Consider the following 23,783-nt stretch of genomic DNA (forward strand, 5'->3'; position numbering starts at 1 on the left):
TCTCATAGTTGTATAGGTTGCAGATCGGATGGTGTACCAGTCACTAGGACTGATTGTTTCCATTAATTTTGGTTTTCTTCTTTTGGGTATTTTTGTTGTTGTTGTTGTTGTTTGTTTGTTTTTTATTTTTAGGGAAAGAGGTAGGCAGTAGTTGGCAATCAGCACTAAGGATCAAAAACATCTACCATTCTTCTAGCCCCACGAATCAAGGGATGACAGAGAAAACAGACACCATTTGAAAGGACTTCAGAGAATAATAGTCTCAAGGCAAAGCCAGGTTTCCTTCATAACTTCCAGTAGCATTTATCAAGACGACTGCTATTAGCATTTTAAGTTCTGTGTTCTTTGTACTGAAACACTTCTTCTCTCCCCCCAAAAAAATCTTCAATCTCTGCTCAATTTGTGCCAGCCTGTTCTAAACAATAAACAAAACACACTGCTGTGGAGTCAGATTGGACTCATAGCGACTCCTCCTTGGGTTTCCGAGGCAGTATCACTATGGAAGTAGATTGCCCAACCTTCCTTCCGAGGAGTGGCTGATGGGTTTGAACCACCAGCCTTCTAGTTAGCAGTCAAATGCCTTAGGCACTATGCTACAGGACTCCTGTTCTAAACAACAGGGCAGTGAAAACATCTCCATGCATTTCAAGACATTTCCAGGGTAAGCAATAGCACCCATGGCCAACATTCTCTAATTTTAAGCAAAACGTGAAGGGAATGTCCAAAGAAAAGATTAAAAATAGGATGATATTGCAGTTGTGACTTAAAAGCCAGAGTTCAAATTATGACTAATTTCATATTGAAGGTTCTTCCATGATGATCAAAATCTTACCAAACATTCTTATCAGCAGCATTATATTAAATTCTGAACAAAATTTTGAAAACTTCATCTAGTGATTTCAGTAGCAATAAATAATTTTATCTATTTCAAGTGAAATGCACATACACCCAAACAGCCAACTTCAAGAAGAAAGTAAAATTAAAGGCAAAGTAATAAAAAATCTTTAGCCTCTGAGTTGATTCCTACTCTTAACGCTGTAAATCTCTACAGAAGCATATCGTCACATCTTTCTCCCACAGAGCACCTGGTGGGTCCTAACCCTTTGGTTAGCAGTTGAGCACTTAGCCAATGCAACACCAGGGCTCTTTCAATGCAATAATATCAAACCAAAACCAACTGCCATAGAGTCAATTCTGACTCCTAAAGGCCTTATAGGACAGAGCAGAACTGTCTGGGTTTCTAAGGCTGTAAATCTTTTCAGCAACAGCCTGACCCATCCTTCTCCTGTAGAGCAGCTAATAGGTTCACACCACTGCCATTTTTTGGTTAGCAGCTGAATGCCTTAGTCACTGTGCCACCAGAGCTTCTAAAGTAATAATTTGTTATTGTTGTTAGGTGCCATCGAGTCAGCTCCAACTCACAGTGAACCTTTGTACAAAAGAACCAAACACTGCCCAGTCCTCCACCATCCTCACAATGCTTGCTATACATGAGCCCATCACTGCATCACTGTGTCAATCCATCTCATTGAGGATCTTCCCCATTTTCGCTGACTCTCCACTTTACCAAGCATGATATCCTTATCTAAGGAATGGTCCCTTCTGACAACCTGACCAAAGTAGGCGAGATGAAGTCTGGCCATTCTTACTTCCAAGGAACCTTCTGGCTGTACTTCTTCCAGGACAGATTTGTTCATTCTTGTGGCAGTCCACGGTGTTTTCAGTGTTCTTCGCCAACACCATTATTCAAAAGCATCAACTTTTCTTCAGTCTTCCTTATTCATTATCCAGCTTTCACATGCATATGATGCAACTGAAAATGCCATGGACTTGGGTTAGGTGCACCTTAGTCCTCAAAGTAACATCTTTGTCCTTCAACACTTTAAAGATGTCTTTTGCTGCAGATTTGCCCAGTGCAATATGACTTCTGGTTTCTTGACTGTTGATTTCCATGGATGTTGACTGCAGATCCAAGTAAAATAAAATCCCTGACAACTTCAATCTTTTCTCCATTTATTGTGATGTTGCTTATTGGTCCAGTCATGAGGATTTTCGTTTTCTTTATGTTGAGATGTAATCCACACTGCAGACTGTAGTCTTAGATCTTCACCAGTAAGTGCTTGAAGTCATCTTCACTTTTCAGCGCAAGGTTCTATCATCTGCACAGGTTGTTAATGAGTCTTACTTCAAACCCAATGCCCCTTCTTCTTCATACAGTCCAGCTTCTCGGATTATGCACTTAGCAAACACACTGAATAAGTACGGTGAAAGGATACAACCCTGACACATACCCATCCTGATTTTAAACCACACAGTATCCCCTTGTTCTGTTCAAATGACAGCCCCCTTGTCTAACTGTTGTTGTTGTTGTTGTGAGCCACCGAGTCAGACCCGACTCACAGCGACCCCTCCTTGGTTTTCCGAGGCAGTATCACTACGGAAGTAGATTGCCCCATCTTCCTTCCAAGGAGTGGCTGGTGGGTTTGAACCGCCAGCCTTCTGGTTAGCAGTCAAGTGCCTTAGGCACTACGCTACCAGAACTCCCCCTTGTCTAACAGTAATATAATAATAATGTTGTTGTTGTTGTTGTTATGTGCCGTCGAGTCGGACCCGACTCATAGCGACCCCACCTTGGGTTTCCGAGGCAGTATCACTACGGAAGTAGATTGCCCCATCTTGCTTCTGATAATAATAATAGCTACTTTTAAATTACAGTAATTTAAAAAAGTTAAAATTTACATAATTTAATTTTAATAGAGATTTTAACATACTTGATGTATTTTAATACATTTAGTTTGCTTTATTTTGGTGAAGAATACCAGTTATACCATGGACTATCAGAAGAACGAACAAATCAGTCTTAGAAAAAGTACAGCCAGAATGCTCCTTAGATGTAAGGATAAGATGCCTTTGTCTAGTGTACTTCAGCCTTGTTATTAGGAGGCACAGTTCCTAGAGAAGGACATCATGCTTCGTAAAGCAGAGGGTCAATGAAAAGGAGGGAGATCCTCAACAAAATGGAAAGACACAGTGGCTGTACAAAAAGGATGTGTGGGAAGTGTCTTCTGAAACTCCTCTACATTGGGGGTAGGGGGACAGGGATCAATATAAACATTAACAACCCAAGGCTGGTTCCTATGAGACAGAGGTTAGAAAAGCCAACTATCTCCAACCATTTTTTACCAATTCTGACACCAACCATCCCACCCACAGCACTCTGTACTTCTCTGCTGGGTTCAGTGATTTGTTGCAATGGCCATACCAAACTCACAGAAAACAGTCACAATTATGGGTTTTATTAAAGAAGAAACAGGTTATAATTCAGGTTCAGGAATACTCAATATACAATTCTTCAATGAGTACAGCTTCTTCTCAGCCATGCCACAGGCACACTTTCCTCTGGCCCTGGCCTCTGCCCTGCTTAGGCCAATGTTACAAAGCTCTTTTAGCCTTGCCAATAGACAACTGAAGAGATATCCACTCCACCAGCAAGCCTCCTACCCAAAAGCACTCAGCTTTCTTGCTCTCTGGGCTGGGAAGCCTGTGCTCTGTCTCATGGCTACCTTTGGGTTCTGCTGCCTCTGCTGCTGCCATCAGAGTCTCTGCTGGCTCTTTGCCAAGGAGGTCCAGTGCAGGTATCCCAGGTTCAAGGATATGCTCCACTCCCAGCTCTTCACTCTTGATGGCAGTGAGATCCACCTGCCCACCTGGCACCGCCCCCCTGCCTTCCCCCCTCCCCTCTCCCCCAAGCCTTTCTGCCTGTGGGATGGCTGGTTTTAATCCTAGCAGAATGGTAAAACTGAACAATCCCCAGGTTAAGGTTCTATATACTTTATTTGAATGGTCTCATCCCCACAAGGGCGCCATGTACCTTATTTACATTATTAACAAGCTATTCAACCCCCTTGGTAGGCCATAAGCACCTTACATTGGCACAGTCCCAACCAGTCATCTGGGGGGAGTCACAAAGACCATGGCTAGAAGAGCCACACCAAGCACTTAACTGCACCACAGGCTGCAACAATGCCAAACAGCAATAACTAGGGGGATGGCGCAGGGTCCAGCAGTTCATTTTGTTGTACAAAAGGCTGGAACTGACTCAACAGCACCTGTTATTGTTGTTGTTATTTGCCGTCGAGTCAGCCCCGACTCATAGCGACTCCTCCTTGGGTTTCCGAGGCAGTATCACTACGGAAGTAGGATTGCCCAACCTTCCTTCCGAGGAGTGGCTGGTGGGTTTGAACCGCCAGCCTTCTGGTTAGCAGTCAAGTGCCTTAGGCATTATGCTACCAGAGCTCCTTACAACAGCACCTAACAACAATAATTAAGATGCTCAAATTGTTCCAACATTAGCCAGCAGAAGCTGCTTCAAGTTAATTACTACTTCTTTTAAACACACCACAACCTTCTCTTCCTTCTAGCACAAAGAAATCTCCCCCAATTTATCTTACTTATCTCTTGCCCTAGACCAGGAGTTAGCCAGCAAGAAATGGTATTTAGTGACTACAATCTTGGCTCTGAGTTGCTCATAGCCACTGGACTGATTCTGCTTCTAGGTATTTGGTATAGACAGCATTAGGATATATACTGTTTTCTTTCTTAAAAAAAAAAAATTAAATAAAATAAAATAAATTGACCAAATCCAATTTAAACTATACAGTATTTTATTTCCTTGATTTTCTAATTGCATTTTTTTCTTATACTGAGAAATCTCAGATGTTAATTACTTTAGCTTATTTGCTTTTAACTACTGCATGTCTACATATGAAACAGTATACATACTGAAAGATCTGGATTCCAATCTCTCTCCCTCTTGCCTCTAGATAACCATTTTTATTAATTTATTTTACTCTTCTATTATTATCTTCTTTACACTCTTTGAAAAGAAAAAAAACAGTCTTAGAGACTGTTCTGCAACTTGCTTATATTGTGCAAATCATTTGAAAGCTGTATGAAGAGATCTTCCTAATTCCTTTTAAATGCATGGTACTCTACTGTGTAGTTCAGGAAGCTGTAGTATATCCAATCACCTATTGCTGATTTTCCCCCCAGTATTTTGCTATTACAAAAAAAATAAAGTTTTTGTACTTTAGTTTTAATCCATCCTTTTACTAAATATACTTGCAGAGATACATTTTTAAAACCTGTGTCAAAAATACAGGCTGTGGAAGTTAAGGTTATGTGTCAACTTGGCTAGGCCTGGTTTTGAATGGCTGGGCCGCTGGGTGGAGAATTACTCCCCAAGATGACTGGCAATGGATTCCATGGAGGAATCTACTAGAGCAGCTCAGTAGATACTTTAGGGATGTAGTCTGCTTCTAGTATATAAGGAGAAGCTTTGGGAATGGTCTTGAGCTTTTCAGCATTATTGGACCCTGCATGTAGACAAGTCTCCACTCGGCAGCCTCCCAAGTTGTCTGTCGATCATAGGATTGTTCCTGGACTTGAACCGTGTTGTGAGATAATCTTGGGACTATGCCATTTTGCTTGCCAACCTTGGGCTTGTTAACCTCAGCAGCCAGCAGCTGCCTGAGTGAAGAGATGCCTTCAATTCAAGTTGGCCAGGAGCAAGAAGCAGAGCTGAAGCCCAAGGTCAAAGAGCTTTCACCCAGCCCCTAGAGTTGGCACTTTGAACTTGGACTTCTAGCCTTCGAAACTAAGAAAATAAGCTCCTGTTTTTAAAGCCATTCTACTTGTGCCATTTTCTGTTAGACTGGCACTAGAGAATCAAAACATAGGCTTTTAGTTTTTGTCAATAGTCAAACACAATTCTCTTGATTTAGATTTAGAGGAAATCAAAATGGACTCTAAAGTAAGACTATCTGGGTTTTTTTCATCACTCTAATATGTACTAGGTATGTAAACTTCAACAAGTTATTTACCTCTTTGCAATTTAATTTCTCATCTGTAAACATGGGGAAAATAATTACAATCATCACTGGCTGATTTGAGAATTAAATGAACTCTATATGCCATGTGCTTAGAAACAGGTGTAGCACATAAACCTAACCTGTTGCTATCGGGTCAATTTTGACTAAAACCAACCCTCCAGAATACAAATGTCCAATAGAGTTGCCAAGGCTGTACATCTTTTAAAAAGTAGACTACCACATTTTTCTCCCACCGAGTGGCTAGAAGGTTCAAACAGTCAACCTTTTGGTTATCAGCCAAGCACTAAACTAGTGTGCCACCAGGGCGGGCTTCTTATGAAACACACAGAAATGTATTAGGTATTATTATTATTACAGAATAAATTAAACCTTAAAAATATTTGTGCCATCTTAAGTAAGCCTTACCACAAAAAGTGAAAGAAATAGACTCTATGCTACTTGATAGGATTGTAACAAAAAAGAGAATTTCAAAACTCAAAGCAGTATATATACATATCAAAAAATTCCAAATTAAAAAAATGTTAAAATTTATATTTTTAGATAATAATGGTACTCATCAAGATAACCTGTTCAGAGTCACAGAGTACAATGAGTCTATTTTTGTTCAAAATCATTTGATTCTAAAACAGGCATACTGGTCCTGCCATCCAATTTTCATCTGCCATCCAATTTTCATAACATTGTAATTTTCTACTAGAAAGAACAAAGAAGGTAACTTCCATATACTGTCAGAAATTAATACAATAGTGATATTTACTGAAAACTGTATTCAAAATGTTACACAGCATACTATATTAAGAAAAAGCATCTGAATAGCATTAAAAAATGAAAATAATGTATATGAAAAAATATTATTACAGCTCTGCTAGAATTCTGAGAAAAGGACAACACAAAAGTTCTGAGTGCTTTCCCAACCTTCATGTAATGGCATAAAATAAAAGTACTATAGTCCTAAAATATTCCTTATAGAAAAACACAAATTATTTATTTATGGTAACTTGTATGTTCTTAGTATTTGACACCTATTTATTCAGTAAGAAAATCCAGCTTCTGATATTTCGAATCAAATGTACAGGTGTACCTACAGCAATGTTTATACAAAAAAATAGTCTTATACGTTATCAGATCACCAATTTTTAATTCAAGCTTATGTATCCTACTCATGACTTACTGTTGGCATAATTACAGAGAAACTGCTTAACCTGTAACTTGTGTTAAGTGTTATAAATATATAAAAATATATTTGGTTGATGATTAATTTGTGCTGAATCATTCAACCAAAAACAAAACAAAAGGACACAACTTAAGGAGTAGTTCACTTCAAAGGACAAAGGAAAGTATATAGATTTTCTTTCTAGTAAAATTATAAGGATAGTGTTATATAATATGTGAGTTAGGCATAAGGAGCTCTGGTAGCATAGTGCCTGTTCTGGTTACCTAGTGTTGCTTTGACAAGAATATACCACAAATGGGATGGCCTTAACAAACAGGAGTTTATTCTTACAATTTGGAGGCTTTAAGTCCAAGTTTAAAGTGCCAGGCTCTAGGGGCTGGGTGAAAGCCCCTCAGCCTTGGGCTTCAGCTCTGCCTCCAGCTCCTGGTCCACTGAAGCTAGAGGCTTTTCTTCACTCAGACAGCTGCCGGCTGCTGAGGCTGAAAAACCCAAGGTTGACAAGTAGAAAGGCACAGTCCCACATGGCAGGCCATTAACTTAAGTCCACTGTAAGTCCCAAGGTCGGCAGAGCATAGCTAGCTGCTGAGCAATGACACGGCTACATGCAGGGTCCAAGCATGCCAAAGCTAGAGACCATTCCCAAGGTTTCTCCTTAAATACAGAAAGTAGACCACATTCCCAAAGGCAGCTATTCAGCTGCTCACAGTAGATTCCACCATGGAGTTGATTACCAGTCTCATCATGGGAATACTACATCCAGCTGCCCAGCCACTCAACAACAGACCTAGCCAAGCTGACACACAAACATAACCACCACAGTGCCTACGGCACTTGACTGCTAACCAGAAGGCTGGCAATTCGGACCTACCAGCCACTACTCGGAAGGAAGGTTGGGCAATCTACTTCCATAGTGATACAGCCTCAGAAACCCAAGGAGGGGTCGCTATGAGTCGGGTCCGACTCGACGGCACATAACAACAACAAGAAGTTAGGAATATTCCATAATAAGCAATTTTTAAACAATTGCCTTATACTAAGAAGCAAGAAAGAATCAATACAATTAATTTTAAAGCACCTACAGAGATATAAAGCTTCTGGATAAAAGTAAATCTAACTAATGCACTCTTATTTAAAATATTTATTTTGAGGAAATGGTCAAAGCATGAGATAGAACAATTTGGTTTGGTTTGTTTTCCTATAGCCTAAGATGTTAGTAAACAAATAAATCATTTCGGCCTATAAGTGTAATACTATTTTCCCTAAAGGAAGATTACATAGTTAGATAAAAATAACAAGTACTTATATTAGGTGGCAGTGCAGTGAATTACTTAATATGGCCTTTCTAGCCATAGTCTTTGTAACTCCCACCAAATGACTAGTGGGACTATGCAAATTTGAGGTACCTGTAGCCCACATGTAGACTGGATAGCTTGCTAATAATGTAAATAAAGAGCCTGGCACCCTTATGGGGGTGGAACCATGCCAATAAATTGTATGGAAACCTAACATAGGACTGGTCAGTCTGCCATCCCACGAAACTTAAAATGAGCCATCTAAGATGTGGGAAAGGAGAAATCTCACGACCATGAAAGAAGAGCCAGAAGTGGAGTGCATTTGGAACACAGACTCCCCACACAGAATCTCCTCAATCTAGGAGACAGAAAGCTGTGACCCCAGAGATGGTGAGAAGCAGCGGCAGAGAAATGGCAGCAAAAGAGGCAGCAGAGCAGAGACCAGCACAAGACAGAGAGGTGGCCTTCTGAGTGAGAAAGCTGAGTGGCTTTAGGCCAAGACTTACTGGCAGAGTGGGGTGCTTCCAGGCATTTATCATCAGAGCTAAAAGAGCTTAGTAACACTTTTCTAAGCAGGGCATAGGCTAGGCAAAGGGGCCAATGGCCAGAGAGAAGCCTACTTTTGGGCACAGCTGAGAAGAGGCTGTCTTGACCAAAAAACTATATTCCCAATTGTTTCTGATCCTGAATTGTAACCTTAATAAATCCCATAATTGTGAGTACTGTCTGTGAGTTCTGTGTGGTCACTGCAACAGACTATGAAACCCAGCAACAGAGAGGTACAGAGTGTCATGGGAGGAACGGTTGCTGTCAGAATTGTTAAAAAGGTTGGAGGGTAGAGGCATGTAGGAATCAGCCTTGGAATGTTGATCTTAATCCTTCTCTCTCCTTGTGAAGTTAGAGGAGATCAGATGCTACTACCATGCTATTTTTACGCAAGTTGTTATATATTAGGCATTGTCTTAATGCTTTATATATAGAAGCTCATGTAATCCTCACATCAAGTCTAAGAAGTAGATTCAAAGTTTATGGATAAAAAGTGAGGAAGAGAGACATGAACTATCTTGTCTTGTCACACAAGTGTGAAGTAAAGAGACAATATTCTAACTCTAGCAGTCTGTTTTCAACTTACAGTCTTACCTACTATGCTAGACTGTCTCTAATTATTTTGAAAGCACATAATTAAAAACAAATACTAAGAGGAACCAAATATTCTCCTTAGGACACATTCTTAAACCTTGCTTCTTTCACAAAAGAAATTTCACAATGCCTACTCCAAATAATTCAAAATAAGTAATATGTCATCAATAACTTTATTAATAATGCTACACAAAAGCAAAAAAAAAAAAAAAAAGCTTTTAATTCAGATTTGACTTGGGTGATTTTCAATGTGAAGAACAACCCCCTTACTTAATCACTTAGAATATACAGATTATAATTTAACACTGAGGATTTCAAATCATATATAATTACAAATCATTAAAAACTTAGTATAATCCCTTACATAACACATGAAGACATTTAAGTCAAAGAGTATGTAAGAGCTGGGTATGCAAACTAAGACACAGGAGCAACTAGAAATTTATTACTATCTTTTCAATAAGAAAATTGTCTCCCACTTACAGATGACTTCAAATGAAGCAGCCCAAGAATTCTTGTTTTAATAGTCCAATCAAAAGTAACCACTGCCCCTTAAAATGTCTGTAATACATACTATCTGCTAGTCATATACTATCATATACTGTCATATAGTCATATTTCATATACTACATATATCATAGGAGCTCTGGTAGCATAGTGCCTAAGGCACTTGACTGCTAACCAGAAGGCTGGTGGTTCAAACCCACCAGCCACTCCTCAGAAGGAAGGCTGGGCAATCTACTTCTGTAGTCATATTGCCTCGGAAACCCAAGGAGGGGTCACTATGAGTCAGGGCTGACTCAATGGCACACCACCACCACCACCACATATATCATACACCAGTCATATATCAAATACTCTCACATAAAGTCAGATATTACTCATATATTATCTGACCTTAGAATTATACAATTTGAGAACGGAAAGACTGTTGTTATTGTATCCATATTTCAAAGCTTGCTTGTTATAAAGTGAAAAGGCTGAGGAATAAAACATTTAAATTCCCAACGCTAGCTACCAAACAAGGAGTGGCTGGTGGATTTGCCCTGCCAGCCTTCTGGTTAGCATTCATATGCCTTAGACACACTACCAGAGCTCCCATAACTACCAAAATTGGGCTAAAAACCTGATCACTACCTTACAACATGATGTTTTCTACAAGCACCTTATATTCTGAATTACTGAGAACCTAAAACAGAAGTCTTACACTTTGTTACATTTTGTTTCTAAAAGTCTCATTTTTTCCTAAGTAGCACAGTGCTTCAGACCATTGTGAACCATGGAGTTTTCACTGGCTGACTTTTGTTCCTACTCCATGTAACTCTGGAAACTCCTCTGACACCTGCTCAGCATCATAGCAGCACACAAGTGCACTGACTGGCCAGGAATCCAGATCTCCCACTCAGAAGGCAAAAATTCTACCACTGGCCCCTCCAAGTCAGTACAGCTGAATACTGCTAAAATAAATAAAACATCTCTTCACAATTACATCAACCCTTCTCCTTGAGAATCATCCAAACCCAAATGAAGGTCTGACTTCACAAAATATAAAGACAAAATTTGTATCAATATTCATTTTAAAAGATGACAATACCTTGAGTACTTGAACTTGACCTTCTGTAGTAATTTCCTTTAACAGATCACAAAAGGACTGACATAGACCTAATGCATATGTCTGAAATTCAATAAAAAACCAATGTATATGCATGAATATGTATGTAATATCAGAAAGGCATAAAATCCAGATAGAAACACATAATCTATTTGAAAATTATATACTGAGCATATAAAGATTCAAATTCAAATTACATTTTAGAAAAAGTTAAGAAAAAAGACTATATATTATTAAAATACAGTACTGCTACACTGACTTTTATAGGAACATTAAGAATATATTTATTCATATAGACATTCTTTGTTAAATAATACAATTTATAGAACTGCATTATATCTGCTTCACAATGGACAACGCTCATAGTCAAAGTGGTTTTTTCCTTCCCCTTAAAGTAAAACACCAATCTTAAATTTTGAAAAGGTATAACAGCCTGATTTCAAAGGGGGAACAATCAAAATAATGAATGCATAAATTTAATGCAAAAACTACTATAACGTACCTGTAAAAATTCTGTTGATGACAAAAAAATATAACCATTGATGATCTTAAAGCAGGTTCTGAGATTTTCTGAACTTAGTTCTGCCAAAATAATAAATTACAAAAAAAGGGGGGGCAAATTAACTCAAAGCTCAAAATTAGCATAAATGAAGTGATTTATTTGTAAAACTAAGTTATATACCTTTCTTTAACAAATCTTTTCTGAGTGGTATTAAACTGAGTAGTATGTACATGTAAAACCTGGTATCAAATGATAGGAATCCTCTTCTAACTTCTTCCCACTAGCTAAAACACTTAGAAAAGAATAGCAAGCTCCCTTTTTGGTCCTTTCAGAAAAGAACTAGATAACCATATAATCCACCTTTTCATTTCAAACTGAATTTTTAGTGCTCACACAGCAAACAGCGTGAGAACGAATCATACTGTCACTGTATTTTGACATCTGGTTAAATGGGTTCACACAATGAGCACACTATGCTGACACTGAATATGCTACCCTACTTACTTATGAAATGATTTCCTATTATACACCTCCCCCAAAAAATTATATTTAGATAGTCTCAATCCTTACTTTGTCCTTCAAATCTGCTCCCCTATAAATATTTGTACATTGAAAAAAAAAAAAAGTCTTAAAAGTATAATCACTAGAATAGCCTACAGATAGGAATTCTTTTCAAGTCAAAGTGGTAACCATTTTGAATATGATCACATACTGATGCAATGCTATTTTACATGTTTTATTATATTTAATAGAACAGAAAACCGACTCTATATTCATCATTATACAGATTAAAACACGATCCCAAAAAGTCACCTATATATAAATTCCTTATTGATAATATTTTAGAAATTCTATATACACACAATAGGACAGATGGAAAAAGAAATTCTGGCAAAATACTGGCCTACTCCATGGGTTCTTATCTAACTCATAACCTAAGGAAGTAAGAAAACATGTTCTTCAGATGCAAATTACAATTACAACCATATCACTATTTACTAACACTATAAAATAATGAATTTTTTAAGTCTTTGAAAATTAAACTGTTTAAATCAAGCAGTCATCATCATAAGGTAGAAATTTCATTAATTCTTGGTTCAAGTTAGTAATAAATCCTACAGAGCCAGTTGTCGGTACTCTTTCATTTAAAATACTAGCAAAGTTAATAGTAACAGTAACCACAGCAACAATAAACATAACAGCAAAACACTTAAAATAGTGCTTACTACGTGCTAGATATTCTAAACACATAAACACTGACATAAATATTGCTCTGATAAGGACTACACATCAACTATAAAGCTTTCTAGGGTAAAATTATACTAGAAAATAGTCAACAATTACTTTAAAGCAAAGATGAAAGGATAAAGGGAACAGGGAAACCAAATTACTGGAAGCAAAACATACAGAAAGGAATTAATGAGAATGTTAAACATTGTGAAAAATGTAACCAATGTCTCTGAACAATACATGTAGTAATTGTTAAATGGGAACTTAACTTGCTATGTAACCTTTCAATGAAAACACAATAAAATACTATTTTTTAAAAAAACTACACTAGAGCACTTACCAAAATCTACAATAGTGTCTTAAGGTTATATTAAAGTTAGTCATATGTTTTTTTGTTTGTTTACATCTCTTCTTTCTGCCTCCTAAATCCCCCTCCCATAACCTACGGGAATTTTACATTCTAGAAGCAAGGCATGATGAATTTGGGGTGTAATACAAATGTGATGGGAGGTCAACACACGAAGTCACCCACATGCAAGAGTAGCTGATTTTCTTTACAAGACAAAGTTGATAACTGATCTGTATGAGATTTCCACTCCTATGTAAAGGAAGCATTATGAATTACCCAGAATGGCACTATACATGATCTCCAAGTTAGGGAGACCAGAACTAGAAAGGACTTCACTAGAGAATAAAGGAAAAGAAGTGGTGACCTCCTATTCTCTTTCTCTATGATGACTGAAAGGAAACAAAATTCACTTTTCCTAGCAGAGTGTGGATAAGTGACTGGCCTATTGACACTGTCTTCTTCTTTGGAATTACTAACTTACATGGAGATGCTAGATGATAAATAACAAATATCTCTTTATGGGAAAACAAATGGTATTTTGGTATTATTTGACATCTCACCTGATTCTGAGGAATGGAGCAGAAGAAGAGAAAAACTCAGAGAAAATGTGAGGGACATAATCCAGCCACCATGGTCATCCAACAAATGAGGAGAGGAAAATTTTTTTTATCAGTTGAAGCTGTTTTAGTCCACATTTATTGATATTTTCAAAGTGTGAATCTACTTTTCTGGTACATCATTAAACCTCAGTAATATTTTTGCCTCTAATAAAATTTATCACCACAAATAAGTTCTCACACAAAAGTTTTTTAGATATTGCCATAAGAATTAAGCCTTTTTTCCTACTGTTTTCCTACCTAAATGCGTTCTCATGACAATATTAGTACACCCAAAGTTTTAATGAAGGAATTAGAGATGCTTCATGGATGAGTCTAGAAGAATGAGAACTCTGAATGGGAAAAAAAAAACTTAATTGTTTTTGCAATACATATTATAATCAAACAATAAAAGAAGGTAGTATTTTACAACTAGAAAAAGGGTCAAGGGACCAATAAATAGCACTGTATACAATTCTCAAGTACTCCATTAGTTTAGGTGTGAACCTGCAGTGGTAAACTACCACACAAAATAACATCTATAAACAAGATAGTATACAAAGAAATTAAAAAATAATTACACACTTGTTAATAGTAGCTGACACATAACAGAAAAGTATTATCATTCCATTATTAATTATCACCAAAATCCATGTTGAGATTGGCAAAATGAATTTAATTAGATCTCATCCAAGAAGACTAAGAGACTACTCCTAACACAGTGCCTCGTTTCCAGGTTTCATATGCTAAAAACGTTGCTTAGGAAACATGAAGCTTCATGATTTCACAGTTCATATGTAACTAATACTTCAGTAACCAATAAATTTGACTTCCTAATATTTAATAACCTTTACCATGGTGGTTCCTTAGCTAAATCACAGAAATATGTATGTACAAAGCTCTTTTGTGAATAACCATCTTATAAAAGAAGCTGATTAAAATCATGGCCTATATAGTATAGAAGCAGTTTCACAATACAGTCTCCTAAATAAATTACTGAACTGCCATCACACATAGAAATTTTACTAAGCAAGTTTCATTTCTAATTAGCTTTCTAAGAATATTTTTGTTTTTTATTTCAAAATCTCCCATAAGGTGAGCAATTTAGTGTTTACACTTTAATAAGCAGGAGTCCCTGGCCCCTAGGTAGTATAAATAGTTAATATATTCTGCAACTAACCAAAAGGTTGGAAATTCAGGTCCACTCAGATGCACCTCACAGGAAAGACCTGGCAATTTACTGCCCAAAACTCAGCCACTGAAAACCTTATAGATCACAGTTCTACTTTGTCACACAAGGGGTCAGCATGAATTAGAATTAATTAGACAGTAACTGTGTTTTTCTTTAATAAACAGAAATGATTGTTAAAAGTATATGGAAAAATCTAGAAATTGTTATAATATTATTCAACTTTTTTACCAATATTAGGGAGTGTAATAAAAAATGGAAGCTGTAATTTAAAGTCAGTTATAATATAATGCCCCTGAATTATGGCTACATTCAAAAATATCACCAAGTTTACGCTTTAACACATACCAAGAAGTGGTGACATATTCTGAAATATACGAAGTAACTCTGGTGTTATACATGGGCTGTTTTCCAATGTCACTAACCTAGGAATAGAAAACAAATTATTAAATCACCTTATGTACTCACTAAAGCCTTTAATACAGTAACTTAAATATAAAATAGTCTTATATGAAGGAAGTAAGACAAGTGGGTAAGACAGAAAGTTATAAAAACTATTTTTCTAGGAGAATTCCAAAATTCACCAAAACTTAAAACCCTACCTCTAAATCATAATATTATTTCTGTGCACACAACAAAAATATCTATAATAATGAAATTATAGTGATAAAGATAAAAGCATGACTATTATGGATTCATTAAGGAGAGACAAACATTACTTCATTGTTCATTATCTCATTTTTTTCCTGAAATATTTTTCTGCCATATTTCATTGATATCTTTGATGAAAAACTGGGCTAATTTAGTAAACCAACTAATGTTGCATGCTTACTAAATATGATCTTCATCGTATGACAAAAGCTAGTTACAAGCAATCTCATTCACAGTGAGATTACTAATGTGAAACGATTAATACATAAAAACTAATATATATGTGTGTATATATATGGGATATGGTTTATCACAGAAGTGTATAGCTAGTTTTTCTACTCATCTCTTCAAAAAGAGGGAAAGGGACTAAGTCATGATTGTAACAATAGTTGTAAGAAAAGGAGAAAATTCTACTTTAAAAAAGCACACTCAATTCATAATAAAAACTACTAACAGATTACAAATCAAAAGGAACATTTTTAACCTGATAAGAAATCATCTATCAAACACTCATAGGAAATACATTTAGTGGTATGTTGGAAGCACTCTCTTGAAAAACAGAAACAAGCAAAGTGTACCACATCTAAACTCATCTGTCCAATGTTATATATCATCTGCCAAATAAATTAATATATACTAGGAGAATAAAAAGTTAAATAGTCCTTTTTCACAAAAGATAAAGTACAGATTAGAAAAAGAAAGGGAAACCCCTATAGACAAATTATCTGAATAATTTGCATAAGAGAGTTAAGCAAGATTATACAATATATTGATATAAAAAATCAACTGTTTCTATACACCAAGAACAAATAACTAAAATCAATTGTTTCTACACACTAAGAATAACTAACATCCAAATAAATTACTTTATCACATGCATAGACACAAAATCCCCCCCAAAAAATGATGTACTTTCTAAATTGTAATATAGAATTGATGCGATTTCAATTCAAATCCCAACAAGTTTCCCCTGGTACTTAGTGAAGTTGATTCTCAAAAAGATTGGAAGGCAAATTGCCAAGAAGAGATAGGAAATTTCTCAAGAAAAGAAAAAGGATAGGGTGGGAGGATATATTTGCTTTATCAGATAATAAGACTTAAAATTGGTCTATTATACATCCAACTCCTCACTTATTGACAGGGTTAAGTTCCAAAAACCAGGTCATTACACAAAAGTCAGTACTATGCAAAAATAGAGGATTATCATCAGATCACAAAATGGAGGATGATTATATCATTACATAACCACCAAATGAAATCGCTATGTAACTGCCAAACCACGGAGAATCATGGCCCACCCAAGTTAACATGTAACTTTAACCAGCACAGCCAGCAGTACTCTCACCTCATATGTCAGTATTTGTTATTGCCAGGCATATGCTGCTAATGTGCAACATAACTACTGTCATAAATGTGAAATGTCAGATAATTAAATAGGCAAGAAATAGAAGACTTTTCATATATGACAGAAGTAGCTCTTAGGGTCAGCAAGGAAAGGCTGAACTGTTTAGCCTTTCCTGATGAGACACTGGACCCCTACCTCATACCAAATACAGAAACTAAGTCCAGGAGGATTTACTTTACATGATGTTAGGAGATAAAATACGACTTTAAGAGAAAGATTCTCTTAAAGAGAAAAGAATCTTTAAGAGCAAGATTTTAAAAAAAAGATTGATAAATTTGAGTACACTAACAGTAAAAACTACTGCTTTTTAAAAGATACTCCCCAAAACAGTTAAAAACAAAAAAAAAATATTGAGCTATATACCAGGGGAAAAATTGTTTACGATATAAAAAATTGACAAAAGTAGTAGTAATCAAAGTAATGATAATCTAAAATAAGTCAGTAAGAGAAAAATGGACAAAACAAGTAAATAGGCATTTCACAGAAAAGGAGATACAAATTTGTAACAAATCTATAAAAAGATATTCGAATTGCATGACTTGACATGATCATTTAACAAAGAGAGTTAAATCAAATCTAAACAAAGTAGGTATGTCAATATTACTATCAGATAAAATTTAAATCTAAAGAACTGTGTTGTTGTTGTTTTTGTTGTTGTTGTTGTGTCATTATTGTTACAACTACTGAGACAATTCCCACTCAAACCTACAGGAAAAAGAACTTCCCCAGAGGCTTTCCAAGGCTGTAATTTTATGGACGCAGAAAGTCACATCTTCCTCCTGTGGAGCAGCTGGTGAGTTCAAACTACTGACCTTTCAAGCACCCGAGGGCTTATTAATAATTATGCAACCAGGGCTACTTCCAATAAAATTAAAAGGTGCAAAATCAATCATGCATACATATATCACATCACAGGAAGCTCACTGAAAATAATGTGAAATTCTATTTCAGTAATAGGCAGAAGTATCAGAATTTTCAGTAGTAAATGGTATTTTTAAGAAGTATACATTTCAAACAACCTAGGTGTCCGTCAACTGAAGAATGGATAACCAAACTATGGTACATACACACAATGGAATACTATGCAACGCTAAAGAATAATGTAGAATCTGCAAAACACCACATAACGTGGATGAACTTGGAAGACATTATGCTCAGTGAAATAAGTCAATCACAAAAGGACAAGTATTGTATTGGTCCGTTATGGGAGGGGAGGGAAGAGAATGCTGTTAGATCGATAGAGATAAATATTGGTTTGGGTGAAGAGAAGGGCAACGTACCAAATGTAAATGACCAATATGGCAGTATTGAGGACGAGAAAGACATAGATAGATACATGGGCGGTACAGACAACAAAGATGAATCCTTTTGCACATACAGTATTGTGTTGTCAGTGAAGGCAAACATGGGTATATGGGTGGACAGAATGAACTATCAGGTATGTCTACGAAATGGGGAATGTAGCCAAGAACATGTATAGGGTTGGCAGACAAAGGTCCTATAAGCTTATGTGAATGATCAGAATTCCCAGGTGTATAGTAGAGCCAACAAGGGCCAAGTTTGTGGTCACTGCTTGGACATAGCCAGCTACCCAGAGGGACCGTAGTCACAGGGGACATCAAGCTCAATTGGCATAACATACTATACAAAACGCGGTTCTACCACCTACTTCGTCAAGTAGCAATTGGGATCTTAAAAGCTACCAAGCTGCCATCTAGATGCAACAATGGGTCTTTCCTTGTCCAGAGCAAAGAAGAATGAAGAAAACCAAACTTCATGGAAACAATTAGTTCTAGCAACTGGTACACCACCCGATCTGCAGCCTATATATGACTATGAGACCAGAAGAACCAGATGGTGCCCAGCTACCACGGTCAACCACTTGTTGGGGGATCTATCTAGGAGATCCTTGATAGAGAGGGAGAACAATGTGGAACAAAACTCAAAATCATTTGGAGAAAAAAAAAAGGGGGGGGGGACCAGGTTTGCTGGTCCAATAGAGTCTGGTGGAACTACTGAGACTATGGCCCCTAGTTGCCCTTCAGGTCTGGAATTGAACCCACACCTGTGGTTTCCAGCCAAACAAAAGACAGGTATAGGAGTTGAACATTTACCTGAGGTAGATACACTCCTCGGCGAGAACAATCATGGGAGAAAGAAGGGCTGCTTATGCACAGGGAGACAGCTCAGGGGGCAGGAGTGCATGGAGGGATGGACACTGGGAAGAGGTAACTATGGGGAGGAAGTGGGAGGGGAGCTGTTGCATTGTGGTAAACTGTGGTCAATGTCATGAGACAAAGTGTATGTGAACTGCTGTATGGAAAGTGAATTTGCTCTGTAAATCTTCACCCCAATCACAAAAAAAAAAAAAAAAGTATACATTTCAAAAGTATTAGAAATAAAAAAAGGGGCAGTGACACAAAGAAAACTGAGTGGCAAATTTTAATAAATCAGTGTAAAGATAAAGGTGCAAAATGATAATAAGAGCTTTACAACCAACAAGTAAAGTTAAAAGGATATATGTAAAAGTCAATTTTAAAGAAAAGTCACCTCATTACTACTCTATGTGGATAGGTTATAAAAACAGACCCTGTAATAAGTCATTAAAATTCACATTAACTTAAAAAATACACTATATAAAGCACACGTTATAACTGTAATGCATTATATCCAGATCTGAATCATGTACTTTTATACCAGCAAAAAATAAAACAATGTTGGGTCAAAGAAGTCATTAAAAAAACTTTCAAATGCTATTACCAAAATAAAAAAAATAGAATATTACATATCAAAACTTATACAAAATACCTAGCTATATGCCAAGACAAATTCACAGTTTTATACGTTCTAGTATGGAACAAGAAAAACAAAGTTAGAACACTAACCATTTCTTTCACACTTTTAGAAAAATGCACCAATAATTAAATATAGAAAGTAAAAACTCCAAAACAAAAATAGTGACAAGAAACATAGAATCAATAAATCTAAGAGCAAATTCTTTCATAATAATTAAAAGAAAAAATTCTAAACATTTTAAATTATTTTAAGAGTTATTTTAAGGGACTAACTGCCAAAATTAACACACAAAGAAAATCAACACCTAAAATAAGTACATATAAACTAGTAACTTAGGAACAAACCGGAAATGTTATCAAAATTGTAAATGACCACTCCATAGCAGTTCATTTTCAGTTGGCTATATTACTGAATTTTCAAATGTTCCAAAAAATAGTTTCCATATTATAGAAACCATTCCAGTATTTTTTTAAAAAAAGAACATAACCTAATAAATATACAACTGGTACAAAATCCTACAGTATCACAAAATATAAATTCTAAATCCAATTAATTTATAGAAAAAAATAAAATTAGATAAAATATTAGAAAATAAAACTTTACAATATATTAGAGGTGTAATTCACCCTAGCAACCAAAGTTTATCTGAAAAGAGTTTTTAAAAAGAGAATGATATGATTTCCTCCGTAATAGATAGCAAAAGGAATCAAATTAATTTTCACTTTTAATGATGAAACACATATGACATTAAATGGTGGATAGTTGGCATTGCTGGCTGCTGACTAGCCTCCATTAATTACCTCATTCGCTCTGGTAGCATAGTGGCTAAAGCACTTGACTGCTAACCAGAAGGCTGGTGGTTCAAACCCACCAGCCACTCCTCGGAAGGAAGGTTGGGCAATCCTACTTCCATAGTGATACTGCCTCGGAAACCCAAGGAGGGGTCGCTATGAGTCGGGCCGACTCGACGGCACATAACAACAACAACAACATTTCATAAAAGAAAAACTGTTCATCTGAGGTATTTTCTTCAAATTCTGCTTAAAAATAAAAGTAACTAATTTTATTACATGTTTATATTAAGAATGAAGAAAGGTTAAAAATTAATGAGCTAATTCTACAGAATGTTAAGTCAAAGGATAAAAAATAAAATAAACCTAAGAGAAGTAGAAAGAGGCAATATAAACAGCAGAGATTAATAAACAGAAAACAAACATACAAAAAGAATCAAAAACAAAGGTAGGTTCTCTCAAAAGACTAGGAATAATGATGAATCTCTAGTGAGATGGATCAAGGGGGTGAAAAGACACATCAAAAAAATAAACCACCTAACCAGTCCAGGGAGTTTCACTTTTATATTCATGATCACAAACAGCAACTGGTACTCATCATCTCTGTTGTTGTCATTGTTATGCGCTGTTGAGTCCTTGAGTCTGATGACTCACAGCGACCCCTCCTTAAGTTTCCAAGGCAGTATCACTACAGAAGTAGATTGCCTAACCTCAAACTTTTATTCTCAAGATAACTATTTTATACTTTTCTCTTCAGAAACCTCTCAGATCCTGTGTACACTCCAGTCTGTAAGTCTCAGCTAATGACTATGCTTCCTATTTTACTGTGAAATAGACCCCATCTAGTCCCACAACAAAATTCACCTTCCTACCTCTGTTTGTAATGAAGTGTCCCTACTGCCACTGAATATCAACCCCTCCACTTGAGTTCTGAACACCATGCCTTAAGCCTCCTTCAACCACCAGCCACTCCTGGGAAGGAAGGTTGGGCAATCTACTTCCGCAGTGATACTCTCTCGGAAACCCAAGTAAGGGTCGCTATGAGTCGGGTCCGACTTGACGGCACATAACAACAACAACCAGCATCTTTGCTCTTGACCTCCCATTTCCCACACTAACTAGTTGCTTCCCCTTTTCCATAGGCTCTTCATAGACAAAGCTCTCAAAGAAGCTGTCAACACTCACAATCTCTACTTATCGGAAGTTCGTTCTTTAGTCTATGCCAATTCTAGTATCTGTTGTTATCATGTCACTGAAACTCCTAATATATCAATGTGGCCAAATTCACTTCTCTGTGGCAGTCTAACTAATATAATAACGACAATCAGCAGCATTTGACACAGTTGACCATTCCCTCTTTTAAGAGCATTCTCTTCTCTTGGTTTGACTTTCCTCCTATATCATCAGATAGACCTTCTCTGTCTTCTTTGATGGTTCCTATTGTGACCTCAAAATGCTTTAAATTCATCAGAATTCTGTCCTGAGCAGAGTGGTCTCTATGCTCTTCCCTTCCTGAGCAATCTTACTCATTCCCAGGCTACATACTGACAAAATACTAAACACATTAGAAACATCTCATCCTCCTAACAATCATGTAAGGTAGGAATTATTTTTTTTTTCATTTTACAGACAGGAAACCCAGGCTCACAAAAGATAATTAACTTACACAAATCTCAAAGCTAATGTAGTGAAAGAATTGGGACTGGTACTTTTACCTAACTCCAAACAGGAGCTCTAACCCACTAAGAAAAAACCATGAAAAAATTTGTACTAATAAATTTGGCAAATTAGAAGCAATTAATCTGTTTTTATATGCTATACGAAACTGTTTATTTGTTTTACATATAAATAAAGGCTAGGAAAAAATAAATTATCATAACAGAAAAATTCATTGTTATTATTACACATTTATGTACTCCTTAAAAAATTTATAGATATTTAATAAAACACATTAAAATATTAGTGATGTTGATAAAGGAGCCTTGGTGGTGTGCTGGTAAAGCATTCAGCTGTTAACCAAAAGGACAGCAGTTCAAACCTACCAGCCACTCCACAGAACAAAGATGTAGTTCGTCTGCTTCTGTAAAGATTACAGACTTAGAAACTCTATGGGGAAGTTCTATCCTGTCCCATAAGGTCACTATGAGTCAGAATCAACTTCACCACACCAGGAATACTGCTAAATAATTTTGTGATTCAAATGAACAATGTATCTTAATTTGTTTATTTATAATAATTAATACTTTGTATTTTTCTACTATTCATTATAATCTTTTATCTGTATATTTTCAACAAAGTACTTACATGATAGAGATAAATATTTTAATATATACTCTAGAGCAGGGGTTGACAAATATTGCTAACAGCCCACTTTTGTAAATAAAATTTTATTAGAACATAGCCATACCCACACTGAGCACATTCTATGACTGCTTTCATGTTATAACAGCAAAGCTGAATAGCTGGGACAAAGATGGACAAGAAAGCCTAAAGGATCTACCATCAAGTCTTTTACAGAAAGTTTGCAAACCCCTAATCTAGGATAATTCATCCTTGTACAAATATATGAATATAAAAGGTATCTAAATTCAAACAACATAACCTAGAAAAAAAATAAGAAAACCTCCAACTGCAAAGTAATAAGTACCCAGTTATGCTTCAAAATCACTCAGCTAGTATTCTGATGTTATTGTTATTAGCTGCCTTCAAATCAATTCTGACTCATGACAACCACAAGAATAGACTAAAACTCCAACTCCACCCCCTAGGATGTTCAAGGCTGTGACCTTTCAGAAGCAGATTGTCAGGCCTCATTTTCAAGGCACTTCTGGGTAGTTCTGAACCACCAACCTTTGTTAGTAGTCCACTGCACAACAATTTGTGCCAGCTAGGAACTCCAATATAATATAATAATATAATAACTCCAATATAATACAGATCATTAATTTATAATTTCCACCAAAGACAACTGCTCAAAACCAAAGATGTTAATTTTTAGACATCTAAAGTGGGGCAGAGAGGAAAGGGGAGAAGAAAGGAGAGAGGAAGGGAGGAAAGAAGGCATGGAGGAAACGAGGGAGGGAGGGAGAAAGAAAAGGAGGAGACAGGAAGGAAGGATGGAAGAAGGACCAATGGACCACAAATGGTAAATTTTTCCATAATTCA

General features: G+C 36.4%; 1 protein-coding gene across 1 annotated transcript in view; it reads right to left on the minus strand.

Annotated features, from left to right (window-relative positions):
• IPO11 (importin 11) overlaps positions 1–23,783 on the minus strand; it is a 333,438-nt gene that overhangs the window by 124,004 nt on the left and 185,651 nt on the right. Inside the window, exons 21-24 of the mRNA XM_042782395.1 lie at positions 15,324–15,400; positions 13,751–13,756; positions 11,612–11,691; positions 11,092–11,172 (exon numbers count right to left, since the gene is read on the minus strand). Of these exons, the coding sequence (XP_042638329.1) occupies positions 11,092–11,172; positions 11,612–11,691; positions 13,751–13,756; positions 15,324–15,400 (244 nt within the window). The remainder of the gene's footprint in view (positions 1–11,091; positions 11,173–11,611; positions 11,692–13,750; positions 13,757–15,323; positions 15,401–23,783) is intronic.

Source organism: Orycteropus afer, unplaced genomic scaffold, assembly GCF_000298275.1.
Source record: "Orycteropus afer afer isolate SDZICR_OR568_19922 unplaced genomic scaffold, OryAfe1.0 scaffold00298, whole genome shotgun sequence".
NCBI classification, from domain to species: domain Eukaryota; kingdom Metazoa; phylum Chordata; class Mammalia; order Tubulidentata; family Orycteropodidae; genus Orycteropus; species Orycteropus afer.